General features: G+C 40.7%; 1 protein-coding gene across 1 annotated transcript; it reads right to left on the bottom strand.

Annotated features, from left to right (window-relative positions):
- Positions 1–284: 284 nt before the first annotated feature.
- CHMP1B (charged multivesicular body protein 1B) lies at positions 285–11,768 on the bottom strand. The gene is made up of 8 exons (XM_075053698.1): positions 11,633–11,768; positions 9,063–9,160; positions 8,177–8,323; positions 7,380–7,448; positions 6,952–7,059; positions 5,915–5,958; positions 4,974–5,046; positions 285–3,942 (listed from the first exon to the last, which is right to left on the bottom strand). Exons 1-8 carry the CDS (start codon positions 11,646–11,648, stop codon positions 3,898–3,900), a joined length of 600 nt encoding a protein of 199 aa, XP_074909799.1. The 5' UTR covers positions 11,649–11,768; the 3' UTR covers positions 285–3,897.
- Positions 11,769–26,414: the final 14,646 nt, after the last annotated feature.

The raw sequence follows: 26,414 nt of genomic DNA, 5'->3' as shown, positions 1-26,414 counted from the left end.
TTTAAGCATGAGGGATACACTCCACACCAGACTAAACATTAAAAAAAACCCTAAGATTTTAAATAGATTGTATTTTATGTTGTTATACTTAATTACTCCCCTAAACTGTTCTCCCAAATCTTTCTGAATAGTACCCACTTTACTTTCTTCTTGTCTCCATAAAGATTTTATTTTCTGATTGTCTTCTCACAGGAAAACACTGATGACATCATGACTTCTGCTTGTTTATCCATGTACTAAGCCCCACCAGCAAGCAGCCATATAACCTAGGAACACATCCTAAATAAGTTGTCTGTACAATTTTATTTACCACTTGCAGTTACATTTACAAATTGTCCCATACAAGTAAAGCAGTTTTCAAAATGAACTCTACTAGAGCTCCAAAAATTATTCTCTATACATGTCACCAGCTTCAGAATTTATTTCTGTACACAACTGCTGATTATACTTAACAAAATTTCACTATATTTTGGCTCTGAGGATCTCCAAAGGCAACTTGATCATTTTATCCCGTTGCAATCAAGAACGGTAAAGTTCTTGTTCTTCCTTTCCTTCCCTCTCCTTTCATCTGAAGCTCTTCATGGCTTTCAGTTTTGCAATTCAAATGAATGAAGACTAACACTACCAAACACTAGCAGTTTTAGTAACCAAGGAAAAAAAATGTCGAGAAAAACCATCTTGCAACATTTCAAGCAATGTTTCACTTTAGATGTGCCTGCTCATAAGCATAAATATTGAAATATTATCTGGTAATAAGGTTACATAAAAGCACATACAATTTATTTAACATGAAATTAACTTCTACAAACACATACAGTCAACTTACAAGAAACACTAGCAACGTAGGAGTGAGGAGCCAGAGTTGTTCAGAAAAGAGCAAAAGTTTTGAGGAAGGCCTGAATGGAGGAAGGACGTGAAACTCAAATATTGCTCTAAGAGTAACTTTCAGTTGTAAGCGTTTCCAAAAGACTTGAGAAAAATATATACATTCAAAATGTAAGTGTTAAAACTTTCTGAATGCCAGCTCTCATACACAAGTGCTTCTAAAGAGAAAAAGAAATCATTTTCCCCAGGAGAGGGCAGGAGATCTATACACAGAAGTAACCAATACAAAATCCTGGCCCTGCTGAAATACGCAGCAATTCTGAGAGTGAAGTCAGCAGGGCAAAACCTCATTGTTTCAAACACGTATTTCTTCCACAAGTCAGATAAACCTGCCTACCTCTTTGCACCATAGTCCCACAGAGGAAGTCAATCAAGCCTTTATGTTTACTTGTTAATCCCTTTAGAAGAATGGTACTGGAAATCTATTCCGGTACTGGAGTGAGCAAGTCTGGGATAAGATCAGAAGAACTATGAAACAGGCTGTGTATAGCCAGTAAGATAAGCTTATTAAAAATTTACCTTGCAGCAATCTAATCAGTCTCATCTCTCTCTATTTTTAAATTCCTCCAAAGCCCCAAGGCTCACAGCAAGGCAACATACTCAGAAAATCAAATACATGGGATCTCAGAATCCCTGTCTACCCCCTCAAATTGTTTAAGAATGACCAGAAACAGTCTAAAAGCAGCATAATCTTTAAGAGTAAAATAAGCCAGACAAGCTAGCTGAAGTTGTCTAATATCAAACACTGAAAACCTCGGTGCTTTGTGGTACAGGTCCATCAACAAGCAACCACAAAGTAAACTCAGATGCGTATCTATTACGCAACAGAAAGTTTTCAATCCTATCGTGATATGAAGTAACTGAGCATCAAAAAAATGGAATTAAGTTCAGCAAGGCAAAGGCACACACACAAGCAGTTACCAGTTGTGGGTAACCTGGTTGCATAGATATACCATTATACAGTTTGTTATAGTGTTCAGAAGGAGCTAGGGAAAAAAACCAAAACCATGTAGTATACAGCCCCTTTCCCAAGATGTTTTATTAATAATTTGAAAGGATTGTACCAAGACCACAGCTGTGAGTACATGTTTTTTAAACATCTTCCCATTTCTCCTATTTACAGGAGGAACATTCAAGGTGTTTAAAAGAAAGCTGCATTGAAAATAAACGTAAACAAGTGAAAAGACCACATTTTAAACATACTGGTGTAGTTTAGGCTGCCAGTATGAGAGAGACAACTCCACAACAATTTAGGTTGTTTTGTGTATCTTATTTTCCTCATCTTATTTTTACAGTAGCCTTGAATACTTCAGTATATAATATCCTGCTAAACCTTCAATTTGAGTAACACATTCAAAATAGAGTTTGAAACTGCTCTAAAATGTTTCACCATTTTTACACATTTTCACTGAAAAAATCCTGCTTGACTAAAAAAGTTGTTTTTTTTTTCTTATATCCAACACTGGAAAACCCATGTGATCCTGAACACCAGCAAATTAAGAACTAATTCCAAGTCCAGTGCTTCACACCTTCCCTCACCCCTACAAAGAACAAAAAAATGAGCCCAAAATGTCCAAAAGAGAATTTTAAGATCACTGTTTATCACAACACATCACAAGTAGTCTCAGCTACAGATTTCTATAACCATTTCTTTACTTTACAACTGCAGCAAGAGTTTGAAGCTACTGAAAGCAGCCAGTAAATTCTCTTACTGTGCAGAAATATAAAGGGATCACTAAAACAAACTAGCTTCTCCATACAACTGCAATATTACAAATCATGTTATTTTACCTGCAGAGAGCAACATTATACCTTAAAAAATAAAGCAGCTGTTCTTAATCCAACATAACTCCCTTTGACCAAGCTGGCCTATGCTACTCATCCACTTCTCACCCACTGTGAGGTGCAGAGGAGGAAAAGCTGATCTAAGGGAGTGTCCAGAGAAGACAGGGCTGGGACCTTGACTCACGAAAGGAGGACTGTGAAGACCTGAACCCGAGGAAGAGCACTTCTGTGTCTTTCATATATGGAAGAACACTGAAGTGTGGAATATAATCACGAGACTTGTCCTTACGTATAAAAAGGTGACTAGATTAAAAGCAAAGACAGAGTAAGAAGGCATGGAGAAAAGCAGGCTTCAGTTACTTCATGTAAGGCTTCTCAGCTTGAATCTATAAAAATGGATAGCGTGAATCCCCTATTAACAGGAACTAGATGTTATGTTGGTAGAATAGAGCTGTGAGTGGCATAACTGGCTGCACACCAGGATACTGAGAAGAAAGGAAAATGGAGAAGCTACAGCACTTGACATTAAACAACGAGCAAGCTGCAACATTCAACAGAACTGACAAAAAGTTGAAAAATATTTTTTATTCCTCCTGTACTAAAGTGATGACACCGTACAAGTTCCCAATTATATGAAAACAGCTTTTGGTAACTCATTTTTGAACTAAACCCCTAATTTCAGCACAATTACCCTAGCTTTAAAAGACTAAAAAACTCAGACTGAAGTCCACTACTTTGTTTTAACATGCATATTTTCCATGAAGTCCACACTGCCCAATTTTGCGTGTTCCAGGAGTTTGGCTGTGTAAGAAAGTTATCTGCAACAATCATCTGAACTGACTACATCAGTTCTTCAACCATGAACAGTTCGCATAATTTAAAAAAATCACTTCATAATTTAAAATATATATCAATGACACTCCACTTTTCTTTTAGCTAGAATGTACCAACATTACTAGCTGACTTAGAATATCAACTTGATTTTGTGAAAAAAGCTTGCAAAAAATATATCAACTTCAAAATGTACAGAAAAAGACATTAGAGAGCAGAAATTTTGGGGTTACTTAATGTATTTTAGAAAGAGTAGCAAGCTAGGAGCGAAGTACCCTATATTACAAATATTCAAACACCTAAGCCATACTGTATACACCTTTCTAGTGCAGTGAAGGGTTAGTTACAGAAAGGGTATTCTGAAAGCATGTACAAAGAACTGCAGCTTTGTTTAACTTAAACTTGATCACGTAGGCGGGCCAGTCTCTGTGACAGCTCATCCTGCAGAATTGTAAAACACAAAGAAACCACCTGTCAGTAATATGAAAATTAACTTTTGCAAAGTTCTGTAATGGTGAAGCAATCTCGTGTCCAGATGATATGAAATCATGTCATGTGCAAGTCTTAACAAGATCTGCTTAAGACCTCAAGAATGGCTGTACCAGGTGAGACCACAGTCCATACAGCTATCTTATCTCCAGCAGTGGATACCTAGGAAGGAGTTTAAGAACACGGCAAGTAGAGATAGGGTTGGTTTGTTTTTTTCTTAATATATCATCTTTGCAAGTGCAAATTAGCTCTTACAGAACTGCATCCTTATTTGGGTGCAGCCTTGACTGACCAAGGCTGGTATCCGACTGAACTACTATAGCGAGATAGCAGTAAGTCTGTTTAGGGGGCCTAGTACAAGGTGAAACTGGACTTTTCAAAGAATGGGGAATACTTGGGGTTTCCCAAAGATTGGTCAGTTAAGATAAGGCTTCCTAAAGCCTTCTCTGCAAAGATGGGATGACAGGAATAAACTGTACTTTTTCCATTCCCTCAGATATATTCCCCTATAAAGGAAAAAGCAACTCATCAGAAGATTTGTGCAACCTTGACATCAGGATCCGCTCATACATAACAAATTCTAAGCCATTCATCTAGAGCAAATGTGGAATTCTTTGTACTAGTCCTGTAAGACCTTTCGTTATTAAAGGGAAGGAAAACAAGACCCCAAAGGCCTCGTGTATGCTATGGGAGATAGCTGGATTCATTAAATTTGGAGTAGGTAGGACAGCCAACTGTTTGGAACTCCGTGAAATAACCATGCAAAAATGCACCTCAAACAGCTAAACTTTCTGGATTTACCAAGCAGACAAATGTATTGTTAAAATTATTTTGGTTGCAAGACTGTTTTAACTACACACTATTTCTTTTGGATATCTTATATCTAATTACAATTTAGCAAGTCTGTTTTGACCAAGCGAAGCATTAATTCTCACACCACTTTACTCTAGAAAACACTGATTTTAACTGAATCTAATGTTTACCTGTTCTGCTGAGGCAACACTTGTACCAACAGAACCTGTCTGTCCTTGAGGTAGTTCCATGTTCAGATCAAGACTAATAGGAGAAAACAAAACAAAACCAAACCCAAGTCAGGCATACATGGCTAAAGGAAGAAGCATAATAATTGACAAGCAGGGGAATACTGAGGTAGCATGAGGCCACCAGCATCCCATGAATGCTGTACTCCAGCTAGTTAAGACAACCTGATCAGTAAATTTGACTCATTACCAAGACGACAAGTCATATATTATAATTAGCAATAGCTAAACGAATTCTGCTTAACTAGGACTGAGCAAGATTGCTGTTTAACAGAGGTATATCAGACATGGCATACATATGAATGACAAAAAGTTCACTCATGAAAAAAAAGAGTTTTACTAAAAAATTTGTTAAAAGTATTTATCCTCAAGCCAACAGAGCGACGCTTCCAACTTACGCGTCACCAAGAAGGCAAGTAAAATTCTCTGAAATAATTCAGTATATCCCCAAAGGCTTAAATATGTCATGACAACCTGTTTTGCAATGTCTAGCTTGTGAGAGCAGAAGTACAGGAAGTTTTAATGTGGTAAGAGAGAAAAAAAGGAAAAGTGTGCAGAAACATGGCAAGGACTGCTAATGCTAAAGCCAATCCAAGTAAATAATAAAATGCTACCCTGACATGACAAGTGACATATGATTTTAGGCTTGTGCACAATCATCCTTGCATCCTGACATTCACAGTAGCTTTGAGTGAAAACAGAATGAAATACTGGCAACTAAACTATTACAAGAATAATGTCCACAGGTGAAAGGAAAATGGCGATTCTGCTCTGCTTCCAAGAGACACACATATAAAACAAGGGTATCTGACCTTCAGGTTGACCAGGAAGGGTTATTGGAACCAAGATTTATTCAAGAAATAGTCACTCAAAATTTTACCTACCCTGCTTCATCTGCCATTTCCTGTAGAAGCATATCCACTTGGTTCTAGAGTAAAGAAAACAAAATTGATTGTTGCATGTTGTAGTTTGACAACCTTTTCTGTTAAATCGTGAGAACAGAAATTATTTTAACAAAACTGATTTAAAGGTAAATGGCTTTTACAGAACATTTTTGTGCTTAACCACCAGAGGGCCCTGTATGAACTCAAAACTAACGAGTAGAGGTGCTCAGCCTGTTAAAATCCCATTAATCGAACTCTAGCTTCTGAAATAATGCTTCTGAAGAATTAAAACTTATCTGTAAAAAACCCCAAACATATACTTGAAATATTCAAGTGTTGACTATTAGCTACTAAAACACTGCTTTGCACAACATGGGAAGAAGCCCATCTCCATATAGATTTGGTTTATTGGATTTGGCTTTAGGTTTGTTTGTTTATTTTATTCACAAAGCACTATCTCCAGTAACTTTCTCTCTGTGACAAAACTTCTGTTGGAATAGCTCCTTGTGGAATAGCACAAGGGGATAGGTGCTAGGAATTCTTAACTATGTCAAGCACTGTTTAAAAGATTTATTTTAGTAAACACACCCATAAATTTAAAGTAGGTAATTAACAACCTTTCCATTCCATATACTACTACTAATTTGGTGGTGACTAACGTCTTTTTGTTAGTATCAGTGAGTTAGAACTATTGATTTTCTCACAGCATATTCTGCTTTGATAATTAATGCTGCAGTGTGTTCTGGTTCAGAAGTTCACTGAGAACTCATCAAAACGTTGCTTATTCAGTAAGAGGATTAAAGTTTTCAACATACAACATAAAATAAAGCCTGCTATAACAGTGAAATAGACTAAAATACATATACATGGATCCTCCGTGCTTTTGACTGTCATTTGAAAGTCTCTTGGAAAAGTAAAAAGGCTTCAGTTCCTGCTATGTCTCAAAGTAAGCAGAAAGAAGAGAATCAGACATTTCCATGCAGTTTAGACACATAATTTAAGATCACCCTTTTTAAAAAAAGATGTACTATTCTTACTTGTGGTGTTGTTAGCGTAGTAGTGTTGCTCATTGTGTCTTCCATCTGTTGTGTCTGAACATCTAGTGTTTCAAACTGATGCTCAAATTTATCCATTAGTGCAGATATCTATAAAAAAAATTGAATCAAATCAATGATCTGCAGATAATGGAATGAGAAATATATCTCAACTGGCAAAGAAAGAATCACACTACAAGGGCAAGCAGCTTCTGGAGATCAGAAGCTTGTCCCCCTCCCCTCCCAGCATCAACTCTGAAGTTGATCTAACACAGTTCAAGCACGTTGGTCAGGGCCCTGCCCAGGTTCCAGGATCTACCAACCTCACTGCAAAACCTTTTCTCTCGATTGGAATTTCCCTTTTTAAAACTTGTGTCCATTGCCCTCTCTGCTTTTTGGTGTGCAGCTCCAAGAAAAGTAAGTCTATTTACCTTTTCCAAGTTCATGCTCTTGAGCGTGGCATCCATAGACTTAACTACCCCTGCCATCGACTTTGTTACCTGAAATGAGGTAAAGGAAACTATTACAAAGAAAGAAAAATGAGCAGTTTCTTACCAAGCTCTCTTATGTCTATCCACAGAGTTTCTACAGTATCAAATAGTAGGGCACACACGATTGCCATCTAGAACACCTTTTTTATAGCTCCTATCACTTCGAATTCTATAAATTAACTCAACCACTTGAAATATGCATTCTGAGCTGAAATTTGCTACAAACCGAGGTATATATGGCATTAACTGTTGTGGGTCTTGAGACCTGTGAAGTGTTAAGGGATATATTTGGCATACAGATCATGTGGCAGAATAAACTCTCTGGCTGAAGAGCAGTACAGTAGCATACCTTAAAAAACTACCTGAGCTAAAAAAGATTTCTGGAATCACAAGTCCTACACCATGACTTTTTGCAAAGATACTGCTCCCCTTCAAAATACATAATAGTCTTAAGTGTAACCAGTAAAACACACTGTATCCTTACGAGCATGAGTAATCACAGCTCACAGAAGTTACTAGCTACAAAACATAGTGGATAGCAATCTATTTAGAGCAGCTGCCAGGGCCGGGCGGGGGGGGGGGGTGTGTGTGTGGGTGTGTATTCGAGTACCTGATTTACTGTTGGCTACATCTGAAACCAAAACTGAAACTTTTCAGCTCATTATAGATAGAATTAAGTCACTTCTTAGAAGATCAGAGGTCTCATCCTTGCAACAGATTTGTGAAAACAGACTTACCTTGCCCATTGTCACTGCAGTCTGAACTCTTGCTGCTACAGCATCTACCCGGGCACTCATGCGCAAGAAATTGATGGCTTGATTCTTCTGGCGGATTGCATTTTCCGCATGTATTCGTGCAACTTCCATGTTACCCTTCTGAATTGCCTGTTGAAAAAAGAAAAGAAAAAAAAAGGAAAAAGAAAAAGCATTTTAACCTTCCCTGCTCTTGTAAACATGATTTCTGAATAGCCTATTTCATTTTTGAAATAAGCATCAATTCATCACAATATCTTTTCTATTAAAAGATAAAATAAAACCCTCCCTCCTCCTCCAATAGTTCCCAAACTTTTTCATTATGTGAACCCCTAACTTCTTTCCAAGGAAGGTATCTAGCATGCACTTTGAGCAGAAGGTTTTACAGAGCTATAGAAACATACTTTTCTCATTCCTAAAAACATTTTCAGTATCAAGACTCCAAAAGATACAGTTGGTATGGCTGTATCTCGTGGACAAAAATACAGTCAAATAAATTTAGTCTCTCTTTACTACTTCAAGGACCCAAAAACTATTTTCAAGTTCCTCTTCATAAGTTCTTTTAATACAAGATGATAAACATTAAGATTAAATATTTTTAACTTTGAGAACAACAGTCTCTAACAAAATACATACTAGACAAGCTTCTCAGGAAGCAAATGCCACAAGCTGTACAAAAGGATACACAAGAACGTATCCTCACATTTATTAATAAGTATGGGAAGATTTACAGTCATGTGTTTTAAATCACAAGCATCTATCACGGTATTACTAGCATGCATACCAGGAAAATGGCAAAACCACCAGATATCTTCCTGCTACAATATGTAAACAACAGACCCAAAGAGCTTGTTTCAGAGCCACTGCTTACCTTCTTAATTTTAGCTTTCTCAGCCTTTTCTTCTTTGTCGCATTTTTTTGAGTTCCTGTTGAGTTCCTTTGCAGCAAACTTCAAATTAAACAGGTGTTCTGCAGCGCAAGTTAAGGGCTCAAGAACAGGATCTATCCTTTCATCATAGTATTTTGCTCTCCTGTTTGAAGTGCTACCAAACCTAGCGTATACTGTGTTTCCCCATCAGTGGTATTAAAACTTGGAAAATGTCATTTAAGTAAGCCCTTGAAATTCTCACAATAAGGAGACCTACTAAGCTGCTTTACAATTATTATGCCGCTTACAATCTGAGTTCTAAAATGTAAGGCCATAAAAAGTAAGTTCAGATCCCAAACTGGCTCCATTTAATATCAAACCTACTTCAGACTGATTAACACAACAAATCAAATATCCCTGAAGAGGAACTGCAAGTCTTACTCTACCACTTACTTTCACTTACACACCCAGACTCTCAGAGAAATGAAAGTGCAGTTTGCTGGCCTGCCTGGAACCTCCCCATCCGAAAAAAAAAAAGCCACTGAGGAACAAGCCAAATTAACAGTGTAATAGCAAAGTGGCTTGGCTGACCATGCCCAGGTACAAACCAGGAGGCAGGGCTGCCCTTTCAAGCCACAGTATGATCTCGGGTTTAAATTGCTCATGCAGCTCCTTTACAGAGCAGCCTCCCAGCCCTGGGTCATGGGAGCGATTCTGGGGTCCCTGACAGCTCTGTCATCTGACTTTTGGGGAGAGAATACTTAAGTCAGCAAGAGAATTTTTTCTTTTTGTAAAGCTCAAGTCCTGCTTAAGCTGAAAGCTCTAAGACGACAGTAGAACAAGCCTTCATAGTGACTTAGAATGATTGCATTAAACTGTTACTGACAAAGTATGTGCTGTAAAAATAACAATTAAAAAACCATACTCTTAAAATACTGTTGATGAAAGCTTCCAAATAATAATATCAGTCTTTCTCAAACAAAATGGAAGTACAAAGCTTTATAGGCTTCTTTCATGCCACCTTCTGATATCCCAAGAGGAAGATGCAGCAAGTACTAAGATGCTTAACAGTTAAGTGGAAGCACATAAAGCTAAACATTATAAGGTACTTGAGGCTTCTTTAATATTTCAAGTATATAAATTATTCCAGAACTGTTTGGGGTTTTTTTTTCCTCTAAAGCCCAGCCATGCATCTTAGAGCTCTGACAGCAATCTGAACACATTAGGAAATCTGTTGACGCATTTGTTATCCTATCCTATAAACATCACAAGCAGGCTACAAAAAGGCAACAGCTGTGCCTGTACATCTAGGACGCCTAGTAAGGTAGCTACCAGTAATGCTAAAATTGCTGCTTGTGTTTACATTTCTTTGCTTTAAAGCCTAGGTCACCATCTCTTTCAGCAGCAGTAAGCGTACTGCACTGAGCCACAAATTAGGTAATTTACCAAACAGGAAAACACGTTTAAGTTGTTCATTAAACAGTACACTTCAAGTCAGAGACCAGACCAGCCAGGTAAAACATGACATCACCTATTTACAGCCATTGCACTGAAACAGCATTTCAGAGCACTTTATTCTGAAATAACTTCCTCAGTTACTCACTTGGGACATTTACCTTTGACATTACAATAGCTCGCCCTGCCACCTCCACAGCCGTCCCACCCCATGACGAGGACTTACTCGCTCCTCCCTTGAAATGCCTTTCTCAATGCACCATAACCCAAGTGAAACCAGACTTCCACTATCAACCGTGACTCACAGTCACCTGCTCCAGCACTCCCACTGGTCCCTGCCATAACAACAGGCAATGCCGAGCACTGCCAGCTCATTTAAACCACACCAAGACCTCTGTAATCTTTAAGGCTTTTCTAGCCCCAGTGCATTAGGATAGTTTTATACAGCAAGGAAGTTTAAATTTGCCCACAAGGGTTTTCCCCACGTGCAATTTCTTTTCTACAGCAGGAAACAGCTGGGTTTGTTCAGCTCACAGCAGCTGCTGTTTGGGGGGACGGCTGACGAGTCAGCCTTGCTGACATCATTCCAGTCTGTAGAGAGCTCTGGATGTATGGCATGTCAGACGTCCGCGGTGCACACTTTGCACTGCTCTACGCTGTAAATTGCTTTTTCTGCCCCAGGGGCTGGGCTGTCCCTCCGTGCACCACAGCCTTCCCCCCCCAGCTAAGGTTAGCTGATCTTGCCTTGGAAAGCGAAACCGAATTTCCCATTTTCTTCTCCATCCACGCAGAGAGGACAACCCCCCGGTTTATGAAAGCACAGCTCCTGTCCCTGTCACGCCCATCACTCCCACCCTCCTCCTCCTCCTCCCCCCTCAGGAGCCAGGCCCCTGTCCCCCACCGACCCCCGCGGTCAGGGAAGGGACTCCCTTCCTCCTTCCCCCTCACCCTGGGCGGAGAGGCCTCGCATCCCACCCCCGCCCCAGAGCCACACCGGCTCTCACCTCGACCCGGCCCCCACCAAACCCAGACCGGGCCGGGCCCTCGCTCCCAGCCCAACCCAGGCCGCACCGCCTCACGGCGGGGCCACAAAGACGAGACCCGCTCCCCGAGGATACTCTCCATGTTGGACATGGCGGCGGCGGGCGGCTCCGCGGCGCTGGCTCCGGCCGAGCCCGGGGAGGGGACGGGGAACGGTGCGGCCGGCGCTCGTCCCCTCACCCGGTACTACCGCCACTTCCGGCTTCCGGCCACCCCGCCACGCTATACGCAGCCGCGCCGGGGCGGGGCGGGGCGTACGCGCGGCGCCGCCGCCGCCTTCCGGTCACGGGACCGGGGCGGGAGCGCGGTGGCGGTTGGTCGCCTCAGGGAGGGTTGTGGCCGCGTCAGGCTGAGGGGCTGTGCTCTCCGCTGCTTTCCCTCTCCTTCCCTCAGCCGGTTCTGTCAGCTGGCACCGGGGAAGGGCCGGGCTGGGGTGTGCAGCCTCTGGGCCGGACGGGCAGGCCGCTTGCTTGGCGGGGGAGGGAGGCCCGGGGTCGGCCGGCTGAGGGGTGAGGTGGAAGAGCCCCTGTCAGCAGTAGGCCCAGCAGTGGAGAGCACAAACGCCGTGGGGTTGGAAGATAACGGGTGGGAAAGCGGTAGGACGGTGGCGTGAGGGGTTTGCTTTGGCTTTGTCGGCTGTGCGGCCGCAGCCTGGAAGCGCCAGCAGGTAGAAGTGATTTCCTGCGGCAGCAGTCTTAGCTCTTGTCTGTCAATTTACAAAGAGAGTAAGAACAGTAAATGTTGCTTTGTAATATTTGAGGGCCACTTAGTAGGTATCTAGAGCAACTGTAGGAACTCGAGCGAGTTACTAGTGCATTTCAGAGAGTGAGATGTTAGCAGTCGTTAAGGAAACACAAAGGATGTTAGTAACTTTTTGAGGACAGATACTGATAAAAAAGGTTGTAGATCTGAGGTTGAGAAAACCGTTGTATAACTTTGAACTGGTTACACGTGCATCTGCGTGATAATTCATACCATAGGAATGTCAGAGCGAGCACACCAAGCCACAGTAGTACCCACATCTGGCTGGCTGCTGGCGGGTGTCCGGAGAGCAGTGTAAGGACAGGGCAAGCAGAGGGTGACATTTCCCCGGGGAATTCTCCAAGCATCCAGAAATTGGTGATGTAGGTAACCCCTGCGCCACACGTTTCTGTGCCATCCTGAATGTGAGTTGTGTTCCCTGTTGAATTGCTGGAGATGTCATTTTATAAGCTCATGACAGTCTGCTTTAATAAGTGGTTAAGTCCTCCAGCAAGTTAAATTATTTTCTCAAGTCACCTTGCTGAGTCACTCTGATATCTTGAGATGCAGGTTTTTTCCTGATGCTGTATCTTTCAGGCAGAAGTTGTTAAAGTAAGTGCTGTGCTGTCTAATTATTAAAAGATCAAGAGTCTGAACCAATAATTTTGAGAGAACTAAGGAGCTCTCTCATTTATTGTATTGTGTGTTAACAACAGCATAACATTATGTACAGACGTCTTCTAAGACAAAGACCCCCACCCAAAGCCCTCCTCTCCAAAAAAGAAAGAACAAAATGACAGCAGCGTTCATCGTATCTAATAAACTGTTTGACACCTGGAAAAGAATGAAAAAATAAGATCTTCTGCCTTTGAATTTGCTGCAAGATAGAACATTATAGGAACAGAACTTCCAAAAATAAAGTTCACAAGCATATCGTTAGCTGAAGGGCTTTTTTCACCCTTCAAATCACTTTAAGAGATTTCTGATTGCCTCCAGCTTTTAATTAAATAACTATTTTTAACAGGATGAAGTAAAATGAATACTTTTAGTAGGAAGTTATACATCCTAGTTAGATATAAAATACAGGTTATATGTTTTAAGATGCAATTTTTTTTTTCATTGCCTTCTTTCAATCAATAGGGCTAGAGTCTCGCCTGCTGGCATTCCAAACAACGTCAGCCATTTACAGCAACTGAGGAGTTGGGCTCTAATCTTTTATGATACTAAAAGACCTCTTGAGTCGATCATTTATTAACTTTCAGCTAAGCATGAAGCAAATCTTCATGTCTGTGACTGTCCCAGAACACTGGGGTAGTTAATAATCCTCTCGGTACCATTCCCAGAAGCAGAGCTGCCATCACTACTGTTTGACTCGCATCTCGTCTGGCAGTGGCAATTGGGAAAAAAATCAGGTGTCTGGTGATTGAAAGTGATACAGTCTTGACATCCCACATCTGAGAAGTGTCATAAGCTTAATTTCTGACAACATTTGACTTATTAAAAACTGACAGCTACTCAATCTAAAAGCTAAAAGTATTGTTATTCCTACTGAACATGTTCTGCTCCCTAAGTTCAAACTCTTAACTTTTTCATGGTCAGACTTTTCTTGCTACAGAGTAAATGTAACAATGGTTCTCAGAGTTAAACGCACGATATTTTAGAGGAGTATAGCTTGCAGTTAGGCTTAGGCCAAGATCCTTTTCTCTTCAAGACCTGGTCTTCCATGGCAGGTTTTAGGTTTCATTCATCATTAAATTTAGATGAAATAAACTATCAGACTAGGGCTTTTTTTCTGTAACAAATCTTTCTAGCTAACATAACTAGATTAATCCCACTAAAACCTGAAGAACATTCTTGCTGGTTTATTGACTGATTCACTTTGAGTACAATTAGCCTTCAGAATAGGGAAGGGATGGCATTTTTCAAATGGAATGTATAAAACTCTATAGTGTACAAATAGTCCTTGTTACTGCAAAGTCATCTGTTTGTTACAAAAATAGATATTAAGACTCTGATTTTTCTTCCAAAGTGAGTGTAGTCTTTCAATGTCTTAAGGCTGGTATTTGGAAGCTGTTAGAAGTGGTGAAAATTGGACAATGCTAAGAAGGTTGCTCTTCACTGCTTCCATCGGAGCAGGCTTTCTTCAGATACCAGAATGCTTTGGAAAAAATGCTGATTTATTACTTCATAGCTAGCTAAGCTTTCAAACATGAAATCACATTTTTTCTTCATGAGAATGAACTTCTCTCTCAGTCCTAAACACAGGTATCTGTATTCTTCCTGAACAGGGTGTTCAGAAAAGGTGTTGGAACAGGAAATTTAATCCTGCTTTATGATAATTCAAGTCTGTATTTATTTATTAGGATCAATCTGTATGCCTTTTAAATTCTTGACATAGTGAATAAGATTTCTTAGATATGCCTATGAGCATTATTTAGCTGTTGCTTTTTATGGGAAGACAGCAGGAATAAATTACTTCCTTCATTTTGTTACTTCTGAAAAGACCATATAAAAACATTTATACATGAAAACCTTTCATTCCTGGAGCTGGGGCCAGAACACGAAGTTTGAGATTGGGTCGAGGAGTCCAGAGGACTTCCGTGACTTACTTTTGTACGTGAAGGTGGGAGCTTCTGGGTGGGCAGCGGAGGAGTGATGGCCCCGCAGGCTGGGCACGGGCAGAGCAGCGCTAGGAAAGGCAGCTCCCTTGCTGCATTTTCAGTGTTGTGTTCTGCTGAAGCATCTCAGCCAAAGCCCTGCCAGTAAAGTGATGTATCTGAACTGACAGCTTCTTCATTTACCCCCACTGTGCGAAATTCATATATGAATAGCTTGTAGATACGGTAATAATGTAGGAGTACTTATAGCAAATGAACTGTAATAAGTGTGGCAGAAGACACTTCTGAGCAAAGCTAGTAACAGTAATTATTCTAGCTTGTGTCTCGGGAGTCTGAATTCATAATGTCAAAGATTGCTGAATCCTGACTGTAAAAGCTTTAAATACCTACCGGTGACAGACATGCGGTGACTAGCAGCTGCACTGCTCTTGTGTTTTTAATGGGAGAGGTCTATGTAAAGTACCTTTTCAGGAGATGGGAAAAGATGCAATTATGGTGTATGACTTTCAGGATCTCATCCACTTTGGTAGATAAGTCTCAGTATCACTAGTTCACAGAAGCAGGTATTATTGTCTATGGTTTTAAAACGAAATCTGTGAAGAGATGTAGCAGAGATTTAACATATTTAATAGAGACCGAACTGTGAGCAGACTGCTCCTGCATGAACAGTCCTACTGAAGTCAACCTCCTAGAAGCTTGCACAATAGTTCTCATGAGTAATAGTTACTTAAATGAATAAGGTTTTCCAGGGTCAGAAACAGACACTAGATCATTGAATATCCACATTTTTTTCTATAATATTACTGGAACTCATTAATTAGGATGTGATTTGGAGGTGGCAGCAACATTAGATAGAACTATTAGAGTGATTATCTCCTTTGAAAAAAAAAGATTCATTTCAGTGATGTCAAAGAGAAGTAAAACTGACCTAATTATCCACAACAATGTTAGAGAACAAAGCAGCAAAAACTGCTCAGAAATAGGAGCATATAATGCTTTACCTCAATCAAACCTGAAAAAGTATAAATCAGATTCACACAACTGACACAGGAGGGAGCCAACTAGGCTACAACCTCTTCAGTGCTGCTCAGGACATAAAGCTAACAGAGCCAAATTCCAACTTAAATCCCTCTTCCCTTTCAACTGCTGAAAAAATACCCTTCTGGCGATGGGCTCCTCTCCGTCTTTCCCATTTTCTCGAGAATACAAACCTGCAAAGCTGAGCAGTTACAAACAAATGCATGGCAACTGCTTTCTTCCCTTTTCTCTTACGTCATTCACAGCAGCAGGCATAACTTGGACACTGTTTCATATCCTTTGTCTAACATCCTGCATGGGCATTAGAAGGAAAAACAAAGGCAGGAGGGAGAGGGCTTTATGGATGCACCCAAGAAATCTGTCTGTTTGCCTTTGACTTCACTGCTAGCTTCCCCTATTAAAGAGCCAGAGGAAATTTAGAAAGATACAATCAAGCTGTGAAATCCTTGCAGGTTGAAAAACATGTTAGTACCGTGACATCACCAATAGAGAAGATGTTCTTTAAAAGCTGGGTGTTAGTGCAAGTGAAATTTAACATCACAAAGTTCAGAGGGCTGGTCAGTTGACCAGTTTGAAGAATAAGCTTAACCAGGTATAACACCTACGAAAAATGGCAAATTATTGCTTTCTAATTTTAAAGTAGTAAATGTCTAGAGAAAGTAGCCTAATTTTTTTTTTTTTACTCACACTATCATCTATTCATTTTTTTGGAAAAAAAACTTTAAATGGCTGGAAGATTGTAAATGAAATATTGCCAATGAAGCTCAATCATTGCCATGGCAACATTGTGGTTGCGGTTGTGTCACAAGAAAAATAGATTTTATTGCTTTGAAATTACTTGGTCGGCTATATGTCAGTATAGAGTAGGTGAAGTACTTGAATTTCTGTTGACTTAATGGGAGATGCATTTCACCCCAAGCACCACGCTGTTTAAGTAGAGTTATGCTAGAGTACAGCATTTAACTGCAAAAGGGAACGCTTTAGGTGGTCTCCACTCTTTCATCCACCTATTATTTTTGATCTTATCTGCAGATGGTGTGGCTTATTCTCTACGGAGTCCTGTTGCTTTTAAGAAGATTAAACTGCAGAGAAGATTTTAAGGATTATTGACCTGTTTATTATCAAATCCTATCAGTGTTGCAGTGATTAAGAGACAAGCAGCATTACTAGGGAAATATATTTTATTGTTTTTTTCCTGACATACGTCACTGAGTTTTCATGAGTAAAAAAACACAAAGAAATTTGGAAGAAACACATTACCCAGCATTTGTCTTCAGCAACCTAAGTTAAATATTTTGACTACTGTGGATGCAGATGTAGAGACATACCAAGATGTTAGCAGAGATTGCGATGAAACTGAGGTATTTTATATATTTGTAAACATTTTCATTATAATAACATACTGGAGGTACATTAAAATATATAAATTGCATATTCTCTGCATGCTTTCATTTGAAATTTACTATTTCATGGAGAAGGGAATAAATATTGCAGGGCAAATTATATCAACTGAGACTTCTTAAGATGCTGATCTTGCAGCTTGGGGGAATCTGCAGATACACAGTCAGGTGCCGTTGCCAGAAGAGCGGGGATAATTCTGATCTCCATTCCACCTGCACGTTCCTGCAGGGAATTGCCCATGGAAGAGGCAGAGTTTGAACTGTTTTAGTTCTCCGCTTTAAAGGTCCAAGTGCAGGGACTGATGCAAGGGGAGCACAACTCTTCACTGCATAGGAAGACAGAGAAACTTCTTCCCTGGTTCTCGCAAGCAGCTGCTGCCTCCTCTCCCCTCCTCCCTGGCTCACATGGAGCGAACCCCATCCCCTCTCAGTCTACTTTGACAGACACATTTTTCCTCAGCAAAAATGGGACAACTTCTGTTTCTCCTCGCACTGCTGTCAACCAAAGGTCATTCCGTCGCTGCCATTGCAGTTGGAGTGTTTGCACAAAAGCTACAGCACTGGGAATCTGTTTCTGAATTTCATAACCATTTAAGGTTTTCTTTTTTTTTTTTTTAATTAATTGGGGGTCCAAGTAAAAACCCAGTGCTTAGAAGGCAGTAAGGACTCTGTCGTAGCAGGATAGCAGTGTGGTGCTGCTTTTCCAGATTAAAAGGTTGGAAGGGGACTGGAAAAAGCCAGTATGTCTTAAATGCCCAGTCTTCCTTGAAAGATCCAGTGAAAGCAAACTCTTTCAATTGTATTACCACTTTGATTTGATTTACTCCCTTGGCACAGCCAGCTTGCACTGCAGATTGCTGCAAGAAGACTCATAGCTTCTCTTCCATCCTCTTAGCAGCATCCCTGATGCCAGGAATAGGACGACAGCCAGCCCCCGAGAGCACCGCACGTGGAAGGCAGCGGGGGACCCTCCTTGCGAGACTTCTCGCTGCTGCTGTCTGGAAAGCTGTAATACCGTCACAGGTGTGGAAGGGAAATGGCCCAGCTTTGGCAAGTTTCCCCACAACATAAATGCCTTGTACGTAACATACCGAAACAAAATACCTGTGCTGTGCAGCTGGGTTGCCTTTGGGCTTTTCCAGTTCAGCTCCATTTTAGTAACTCTTCAGCTGGCCAGAAGCTGTATTTTGGGGGCAGAATGAGACGTCACTTAGGTTAAGTCAGTGCTAAGACCCTCCAGCCTGTCTCATCTAGAAAAAAGGAACAGTGATAATTTTGGCATTTGAGTCAGTGTTATTTGGCATCTGAATGACCTTCTCTTTGAGATGAATAAAGCTGTTGACTAATCTCTGAACTATCAGTACAGACCTTCTGCCTCTCTAAAATGAGGAGTTTGCTGTATCCTGTGTTTTTGAAATATGAAAATGCAGTTGTTGGTTTTTTCCAACCAATAAAATTGTAAGCAAAAGGGTTTACCTTACTTGAGACGAATCAGAGATTTCCAGTACTGAGTGCCTACTTCTCATTAGGCTGAAATCACCCTGCACAGCCACTATTTCTGAATGCTTTCTTCCTGCTTTTTGCATTTGAATTCTTGATATGTCCATTTTAGAGCCTCAGCCATTTTGTACTGTGAGTTACCAACTCTCAATTCTCAAACCTCTTCCAAAAGAAGCAATTTAAAGTCTACCTCCTGCTTCCTCCCCTTCCCTTCCCTCCTACACAATCTCCATCTCATCTTTGATGCAGCAAACATTTATTTTTCCTTAAATTTTATTGAGTTGTGAATTATATGTTGCTCCCTCCGTAGCACTTTTGAGAAATAAAACTGACAAACTAAGCTGCACAAGAGGATGAGCTAGAAGAGAAGTGAACTGAAAATATGAAAAAAAAAATTATTAAATGAGTGCTGAAAAACTACAGTAGAATTCAATTTCCAGACACGATGGAGGTGTATGGATTTGGCATTTTAATGCATACACTTACAGGTGGTGATGGCTTTTAGGACAGGAGTGAGGCAATGAGGCTTAAAACATTTGTTACATAAACAAAATTCTCCCTCTCTGTCCATGGTGTTTCAGCTCAATCTTTCTCTTGCTCTTATTCTTCCTTTGCCTTGCCCCTTTTCTGTCTCTTTTCCCCCTTTCCTATGTGCTTTAACATGCAGGTATAGACCAATATAGTAGCTGTCACAGGTTGGTTGTTTATAATGAGCTCGTAATGCAGTGTGTTACAAATAGTTAGCATTTGTTTGATACCTTTCAGCTAAGCCTACAGAAATAGGTGTTACTCTTCAAGTTTTGTAAGAGGAAACAAAGGCACATTTTATTTTCATGGTACCTGAGGTCCCATATTGCATAAACCTCCCAAACATCAGCTCTTGCTATAAAATAGCTCATTTCTAAAATGCATTCAAAACCAAATACAACTTTACCACTAGGTATAAAGTACATAAGCACAGCTTGCTTTTTATTCTCCTGATGATCAAATACTGTAATTTCAACATAGTAATAATTCTCTTGACTCAATTAAATTCTCACCGTATGTAATGGTTGCAAGACCAAGCCAAATGAGCTCATGTGCGTTCGTTTGTGAACTGTGATGCCAGGAGTGCGTTGCAGTGAGGATCAATTTTAATCACAATAATTGATCTGTACCCTTAGTCAGTCCTAATGTCAGTCATGCGTGACGTGCAAAAGAAAGTAACCGTTAAAAAGAAATTCAGGGGATAGAACATTAGAACAAGTAAATCCAGGTATGATACAAACACTACTGAGAACTTGAAAAGTAATGCTGTGGAGAACACTGTTGTAATTAAAATGTGGTTTTCTTAGCAGATGCCAAGTAAAAGCAATACAAGGATTTGACTCACATTGTATTGAAAGTCTACATATAGCAGAAAGAAATTAAAGTGATAAAGACATTAGGTAATGCGGGATATTTGCTAGCCAATGCATTTGTACGTCTCTGAAGCAAAAGCAGCTGGCTACAGAAGGCTGAGTGATGTTAGCCGTTGGGGTAAGCCAGGCAGCTTGGCCTCCTCGGTCTTTTCTGGTGGAGGAACACTGGCACAGGAACGTGCACGCGTTGCCCACTGTCTACTTTGCTCTTCTACTTGCAGCAATATTCATTACAGCAGATGGACTTTGAAACAGTGAGAATTACTGACGGCCCGAAATGTTGGTGACACACCAGATTTCCATTGCAAATGGTTGGCAGCTGCAGTGAGTCAAGTTCAAAGAGTTAACGACAGTGCAATTAGTCCTGGTTGAGTGTGGAGAGATGATGGCAAAATATAGGTCTGCCCACTGTCTATACTTGGGTAAACACAGATGTTCTGACTATAGGGGACCATGTACCTGTGGATGTAAAAAGGCTTGTAATCCAGGCAATTTTTTGCACCACATACTGTGGTATTATAAATCATTATAAATGATTATAAATCACAAAATAAGCATTTCCATGATTCAATACAATCGCTAGTAGTATAAGGCAACAACAGGAGACAATGAGGTTGCTACTGATGGTGACTTAATATGAATCTTGCATCGTTCAGTACTGAAGTACTGGTTCTTCTTTCACAGAGATACTTCTGTAATATTTTGACTTAAAAGATGCCACTGAAACTGGACAAAAGTAAGAGTTTCTGTTCCACAGAAAACTCACCAAAAATTGTTCTCATTTAGAGTGAATACTGGAAATTGTGAAACTTTCTATGGAAAGGAGCGTCCAACAATTCATGTTTTAGAAAAAGCTCATTTTCTGTTATCTTTTTTATTTTTAAAAACAAATCTTTATATATATATATGTATTTCAAAAACTCCTCTTAGCCATATTTCATGCTCTTAAAACATTGTAGACTTTCTTGTTGAGGGAAACACACCACCAAAAGCAACCTGAAGAAGGAAAGTGCCCACAGCCAGCTGGCTTCCCTTTTTGCATGCACAGATGAAGAGAGAGGAAGGGCGATGCTGCAACTTGGAGAGGAGGCAGCACTGTGTGCCCTGCACGACTGGGCTATTCTGGATGATGCTCAAGAGGAGAAAGAAACGTAGGCGGAGAGGTGCAGAGAGGTGTTCTGTCTTGGCCTTTTCTATGGAAGGATGCAGAATGGAAAATAACAAAGTCAGGAACAGGAGAACTTTCTGTGCTTTATGAGTCAAATTGGTCATGCAGCAGAGTTTTATTTTGTGACAGCTGGTATTAATTTAATAACAAGCTGCATAAATTTAATCAGGAGACCCTGGAGTACATAGCATCAGTGCTAAGCAAACAAATAACTCCCCAAATCCCTGGATTGCTATCTAGTAGTTCTTCTAGAAGACCAGAGTGCTGTTGACAGACCTGTTGACCACAAACAGCTTTTCTTTTATGTGAAATGCTGTAAATAACTGCACATCTTGATCCATAATTCACACGAAACCAAACTGTATTTTTGTGGCTGAAGAACAAATTACAACAATTGGGAGACTCTACAGATGTCAAGATTTCGTGCACATAAGAATTTAGTCCTTCAAGCCTGCAAAAATCACTGGTAATAGGCCCAGGCTGATGATCGCTCAGGTACTTTTCCCTTTGGGATATGCCCAGCAGCCCTTGTGGGAGCCTGTGTGGGGTCTGCAATCTCTGGCTTTTCCTGAGAAATCCACCTCCTCCTTGGGGCACTGTTCGTTGGCATAAAACGATGTATAGCCAAGGATCAAGACTGAAAAACAGAATTTATCTACTCATACTGCCCAGCTTGTGCTTTTACAGATAAGTTTATATACGCTATCTTTAACGCTGGGCTAGAGGCAGCAGCAAATGAGTGCTTGGACTATTGATGTCCAGTGATTTCCTATCACTTCAATAATTCATACAGGTGACATGAGGATGGGGGATGACACAGTATGGGGAGCATGCTTATGGCAGACACTAAGGCAGCACTTCGTGTTATTGGTTCAGAGGTGCCTGGTGTCCATTCCCGACATCCTTCTGTGCTAGATTCTCCCTTTTTTTCCTTCTGGCTCTCCTTTGAAGTGTCACCCTCTCCTTCAAAGTTTCATGGAAAGAAAACTCCTTCCAATATGGGCATTATTTATATGAAGTAGCAGAAGGATTTCTCCTGTCTCTTCGGAGAACAAGAAGGAAAACAGGAATGTAAAACCTTTGTAACTGGATATATTGTTTGGGTATTCAGACCTAACCTGCCAGGATCTGAAAAGCAGGCAGCCAGAGGGCATAAAAGAATCAGTTCAATAAAACCATTTAACTGTCCAATACTGGCATTAATTATCTGATTCTCTACCTCTGAGGTCCACCAGAACAATGCACTTGATTTGAAAATGAAAACAGGTCACTCTTTTTAAGTATAAATAAGGTAATATGGGAAATTACCGGGGAATAACCCACCTGCTAACATATGGGAAGGCTGCTCAGGCCCTTGAGAGCCGCTCGCTCTTCCCCAGAGCCTGTTCCACAGCTCGTTCCAGCTACAGGAGCTTGCTTGTAGGTCACATCGAGGGTATAAAAAACAAGCCGTGCTGATGTGCAGCGTGTGGGTATATGTGTTCTTGCCATGATAATTGCAATCAAGGTTTTTCATGCTCCCAGATTGTGTAGGTTTTGGAAGAATTGGCGTAAATCTAAGCTAGATCTTTTTGAAAGTCAATGAAACAGTGAAAACCAAAGGACCTTACATCACGGGGGTGATTTTTTTTTTAATAAATTTTACCCCTGCTCTATTACCATGAATTTACTGCATAAGCTTCATTTCCAGCTTATCTCTGCCAGTAAGACTGACACAACCTTCTACAGAGCTGTCGTGTTCTGTAATGGGATGTTGATAGTCAATTTAAAATAAGGACATGGTGTTTCACTCAGAAAGAGATTGAAGAAAATAGACTGCTGGTTCTGAAAAAGATCTGAAAGTTTATTTTTTCCCCCAAAATGCTTCATTTCTTTTCTTAAATGGATTAATATTTAGACTTTGAAAATACTCTGTCAACCACTGAACAAATGAGAAGCCTGGGACAGATTTAAGGAGAAAATTAAACTCAGTTAATGTGGCAGGGATGTGATTTTTCTTCTGGAAAAAGACTAGAAGAGATAGGCAGTTAAAAGAACCTGCGTAGAAAGAAAAACTATAAAAATATTTATTTAAAGAAATGAATGCTCCTTTCAATAATAAATCAATACAATACCCAGGAGTGGCCCTACCAGCTTAACAGGTTGTGTAGCTGTGGTTAAATAATGCCACTGCCTCGGAGGAAGACAAGGACCTCCAAAGGCTCATGGAGACTGCAGGACGCAAAAGCTTTTATCTGGAATAGCATATTTTTTCAAATGACAAAGATATTTTAATGTCCTTGCTTTACATTTTTGCATTTTATTTTGGGCCACTTTTGAGAAATAATCATATGCAATACTTTTAGGGTTTTTTCCCCTTTTTGTCACAGCTGAAACTATATTTTCCCAGCTAGCTGTCTCCTCTGCGAGGTGAATGACACTGTAAAGCTAGGCTGACTAAATTAGCCAAAGTTTTTTGAAGTTTCCGTAATTTGTGATCTGTAATTACTTGGTTGGGGGGGGGGGGGGGGGGGGGGGGAGAATCTTGTATATTTCTAAAATAAACTTTAAACCAGCTGAAATTGGTTGCCTTAAGAAAAAAGCCATTGTTTTTGCAGCAGAAGTGTCATTGACAGAGCAGAGGGTAGACTGGGACAAGACCCGAAGATCCTTCAGGGCTGCCTGTTCAGAAGTAGTGATTTCCTCAGCTCCTACTGACTGCGAAACCTCAGAAATCTCCGTCAGTGCCATCTTCAGACCCAGGACCGTAAGCTACTGTTGAGAGCAGTGGCTGCCCTGTCTAGTATGGTTTTTCTCACATATAACACACTCACCTTTTGTTCTTTGTGGAAAGGCACAGCCTTTCCTCATCCGCCTGGCACCACCGCTTCCCTGGACACCCGGGAACAGCAGGACAAGCAGCAGTTCACGCCGGTGGAGGCATCGGACGTGCAAGCTGGGTGTGTTACGGGACATGGCTACGTATCCAGGGTCCAGTCCGGCCAGGCTGGATCTGCTGCAGGGTGACCTGTCCTTCCCAAGACGCCTCTCCATCCCATGCTCAGTGGATCTGATCATTTGAGCGTGGGACGGAGAGCACCATTCATAGTTTATTCGTCTTGTGCTCTCCCAGGCTTTGCCATTACAAATCCGGTTTGTAGCTGTGGGGAGAGACCTGTAATCAGAGCTGTGCTCAGTGCCTCTCTCATCCTTGAGGCAGCCTTGATGTCACCGTAATAGAAAGTTAACAAGCCAACACAATCCAGGTCGCATCAGCTTTTGATCCTTGCTTTCATCAGCCTTCCTGTTTTCAGCTCCCTGATAGAAGAAAATAGCTATATGAAAAAAACAAAGTGTACCTTGACAATGTCAACGCAACTGGTGTTAATATTACTGGTGCCTTCCTGCATAATCAAATGCTGAGTGGTTTCAAACAATGCTAGAGATTTCTAACCATATACAAGCCAGAAATCCCAAGCCTTCATTTTGCAGATTTACAATAAACATAGCACCATTTAGTTGGACTCTTCTGGATTCTCTTAAGCAACTTTTATCTTTGCTTGCTTCACAGGTGAAAAGCAATACCTGGTGGTAATAAAAAACAAATTTATTTTTATATATAAGTTTATGCACCAGATGGCATTTACTACTGGTTTTTGAAGAACAGCTTTTAAAACCTTAATTTCAAGTGACACCTAAACAATACTCCAGGACTCCAGCTTTCTACAAAGCATTTCTTGGTGGTCATCTGGCTTCTAGCTGGAAGGCTGGACCAAAAGATAAGAAGTGCATTCAATAGATCATTGTTTTCCCTCCTCTGGTGAACAGCACAGAGATGTTACACGGCTGCGGCCGGTGAGGTAGCTACAAGAACAGGATTTAGCACGGTAGGTGCCCTCCAATGCAAGCTCTCAACAAGGAAGTGTAACTAAGAAAACACTATCACACCATTTCTCAGTGGCCCGAGGATTATGTAGTTGTATTATTGAAAGCTTGTGTTACAATTGTGCCTCTTGAGCTCTGGGAGGTTGTTTGGACTCTCCAAGCTACTAAAACTGCTATTTTGAGAAGTCACACAGGTATTTCACGTGATGCAGCTCACATCACCTACCTTCAGCTCCTCTGCTGAAAGTGATTTACTTTCAAAGGAGTTTGTTTTTTCACAAGAGTTTCTGAAAACGTGGGGGTGAAAGCAATATAACAAAAATGAACAAATATGCCCCTTGCATCCACCAGAACACAATATATTGCTTAGTAACTGCTTGGGGCACATGGTGGTATCGTGGTTCTGACCGGTCAGTGATGCTTCACACAACCTCTGCTTAAAGAAACAACCCAGGTCAACCTGGCTTGTGCCAGCACCTCCTAAAATTCCTCACAGATGGCATGATAGCTTCATCATTATGATCAGCCTTTTCTATTAGAAATAAGTGTTATTGCTTAACAGTCAGTTAAGATCCCATTCTGTAGTCTCTTCGTAGGATATTTCTGCTTATTAAAGGAAGCTGCAGATTTCTGTTACGTGCAGACAGCCACTCGTGGGGATCGATGAAAAGCAGGAATCTTTACAGTTAAATCAAATAAGAACATCCTAAACCAACTCGCCAGCTCCCCATAGAGCAATTGCTGTGTGATCAGTCTCAGAAATCATATAGGAATTCTTACAGTGAAAGGACAGAGCATCTGGACTTTTATTCTCCTCTCAAGCTCTTTAAGGTTTGATGGTTGGGTTCTTTCTTGCTGGGTGAAGCAATAAACCGATTTTACAGTTCTGTCAGCTTCACTGCAACAGGTTGCAGCCTGTAAGACGAGAGCTCTGAAAGCAGCTTGCAAGCATTACAGATCTCTCCTTTCTGCACAACGCAATATATTAATTTCAGATTTGGAGGCACTGGTGAGCAGGAAGCCCTGCTTAGGCATCTCGTGGCTTGGGAAAAGACCAGAGAGGGCAAGGAAAGAAAAAGGCATAGCCTGACTTGTGCTACAGCTGCCCCATCCTGCAGCTCAAAGTGCCC

The sequence above is a fragment of the Buteo buteo genome, chromosome 22, assembly GCF_964188355.1.
Source record: "Buteo buteo chromosome 22, bButBut1.hap1.1, whole genome shotgun sequence".
In the NCBI taxonomy this organism is placed as follows: Eukaryota; Metazoa; Chordata; class Aves; order Accipitriformes; family Accipitridae; genus Buteo; species Buteo buteo.
This window is presented reverse-complemented; position numbering and strand designations above follow the sequence as displayed.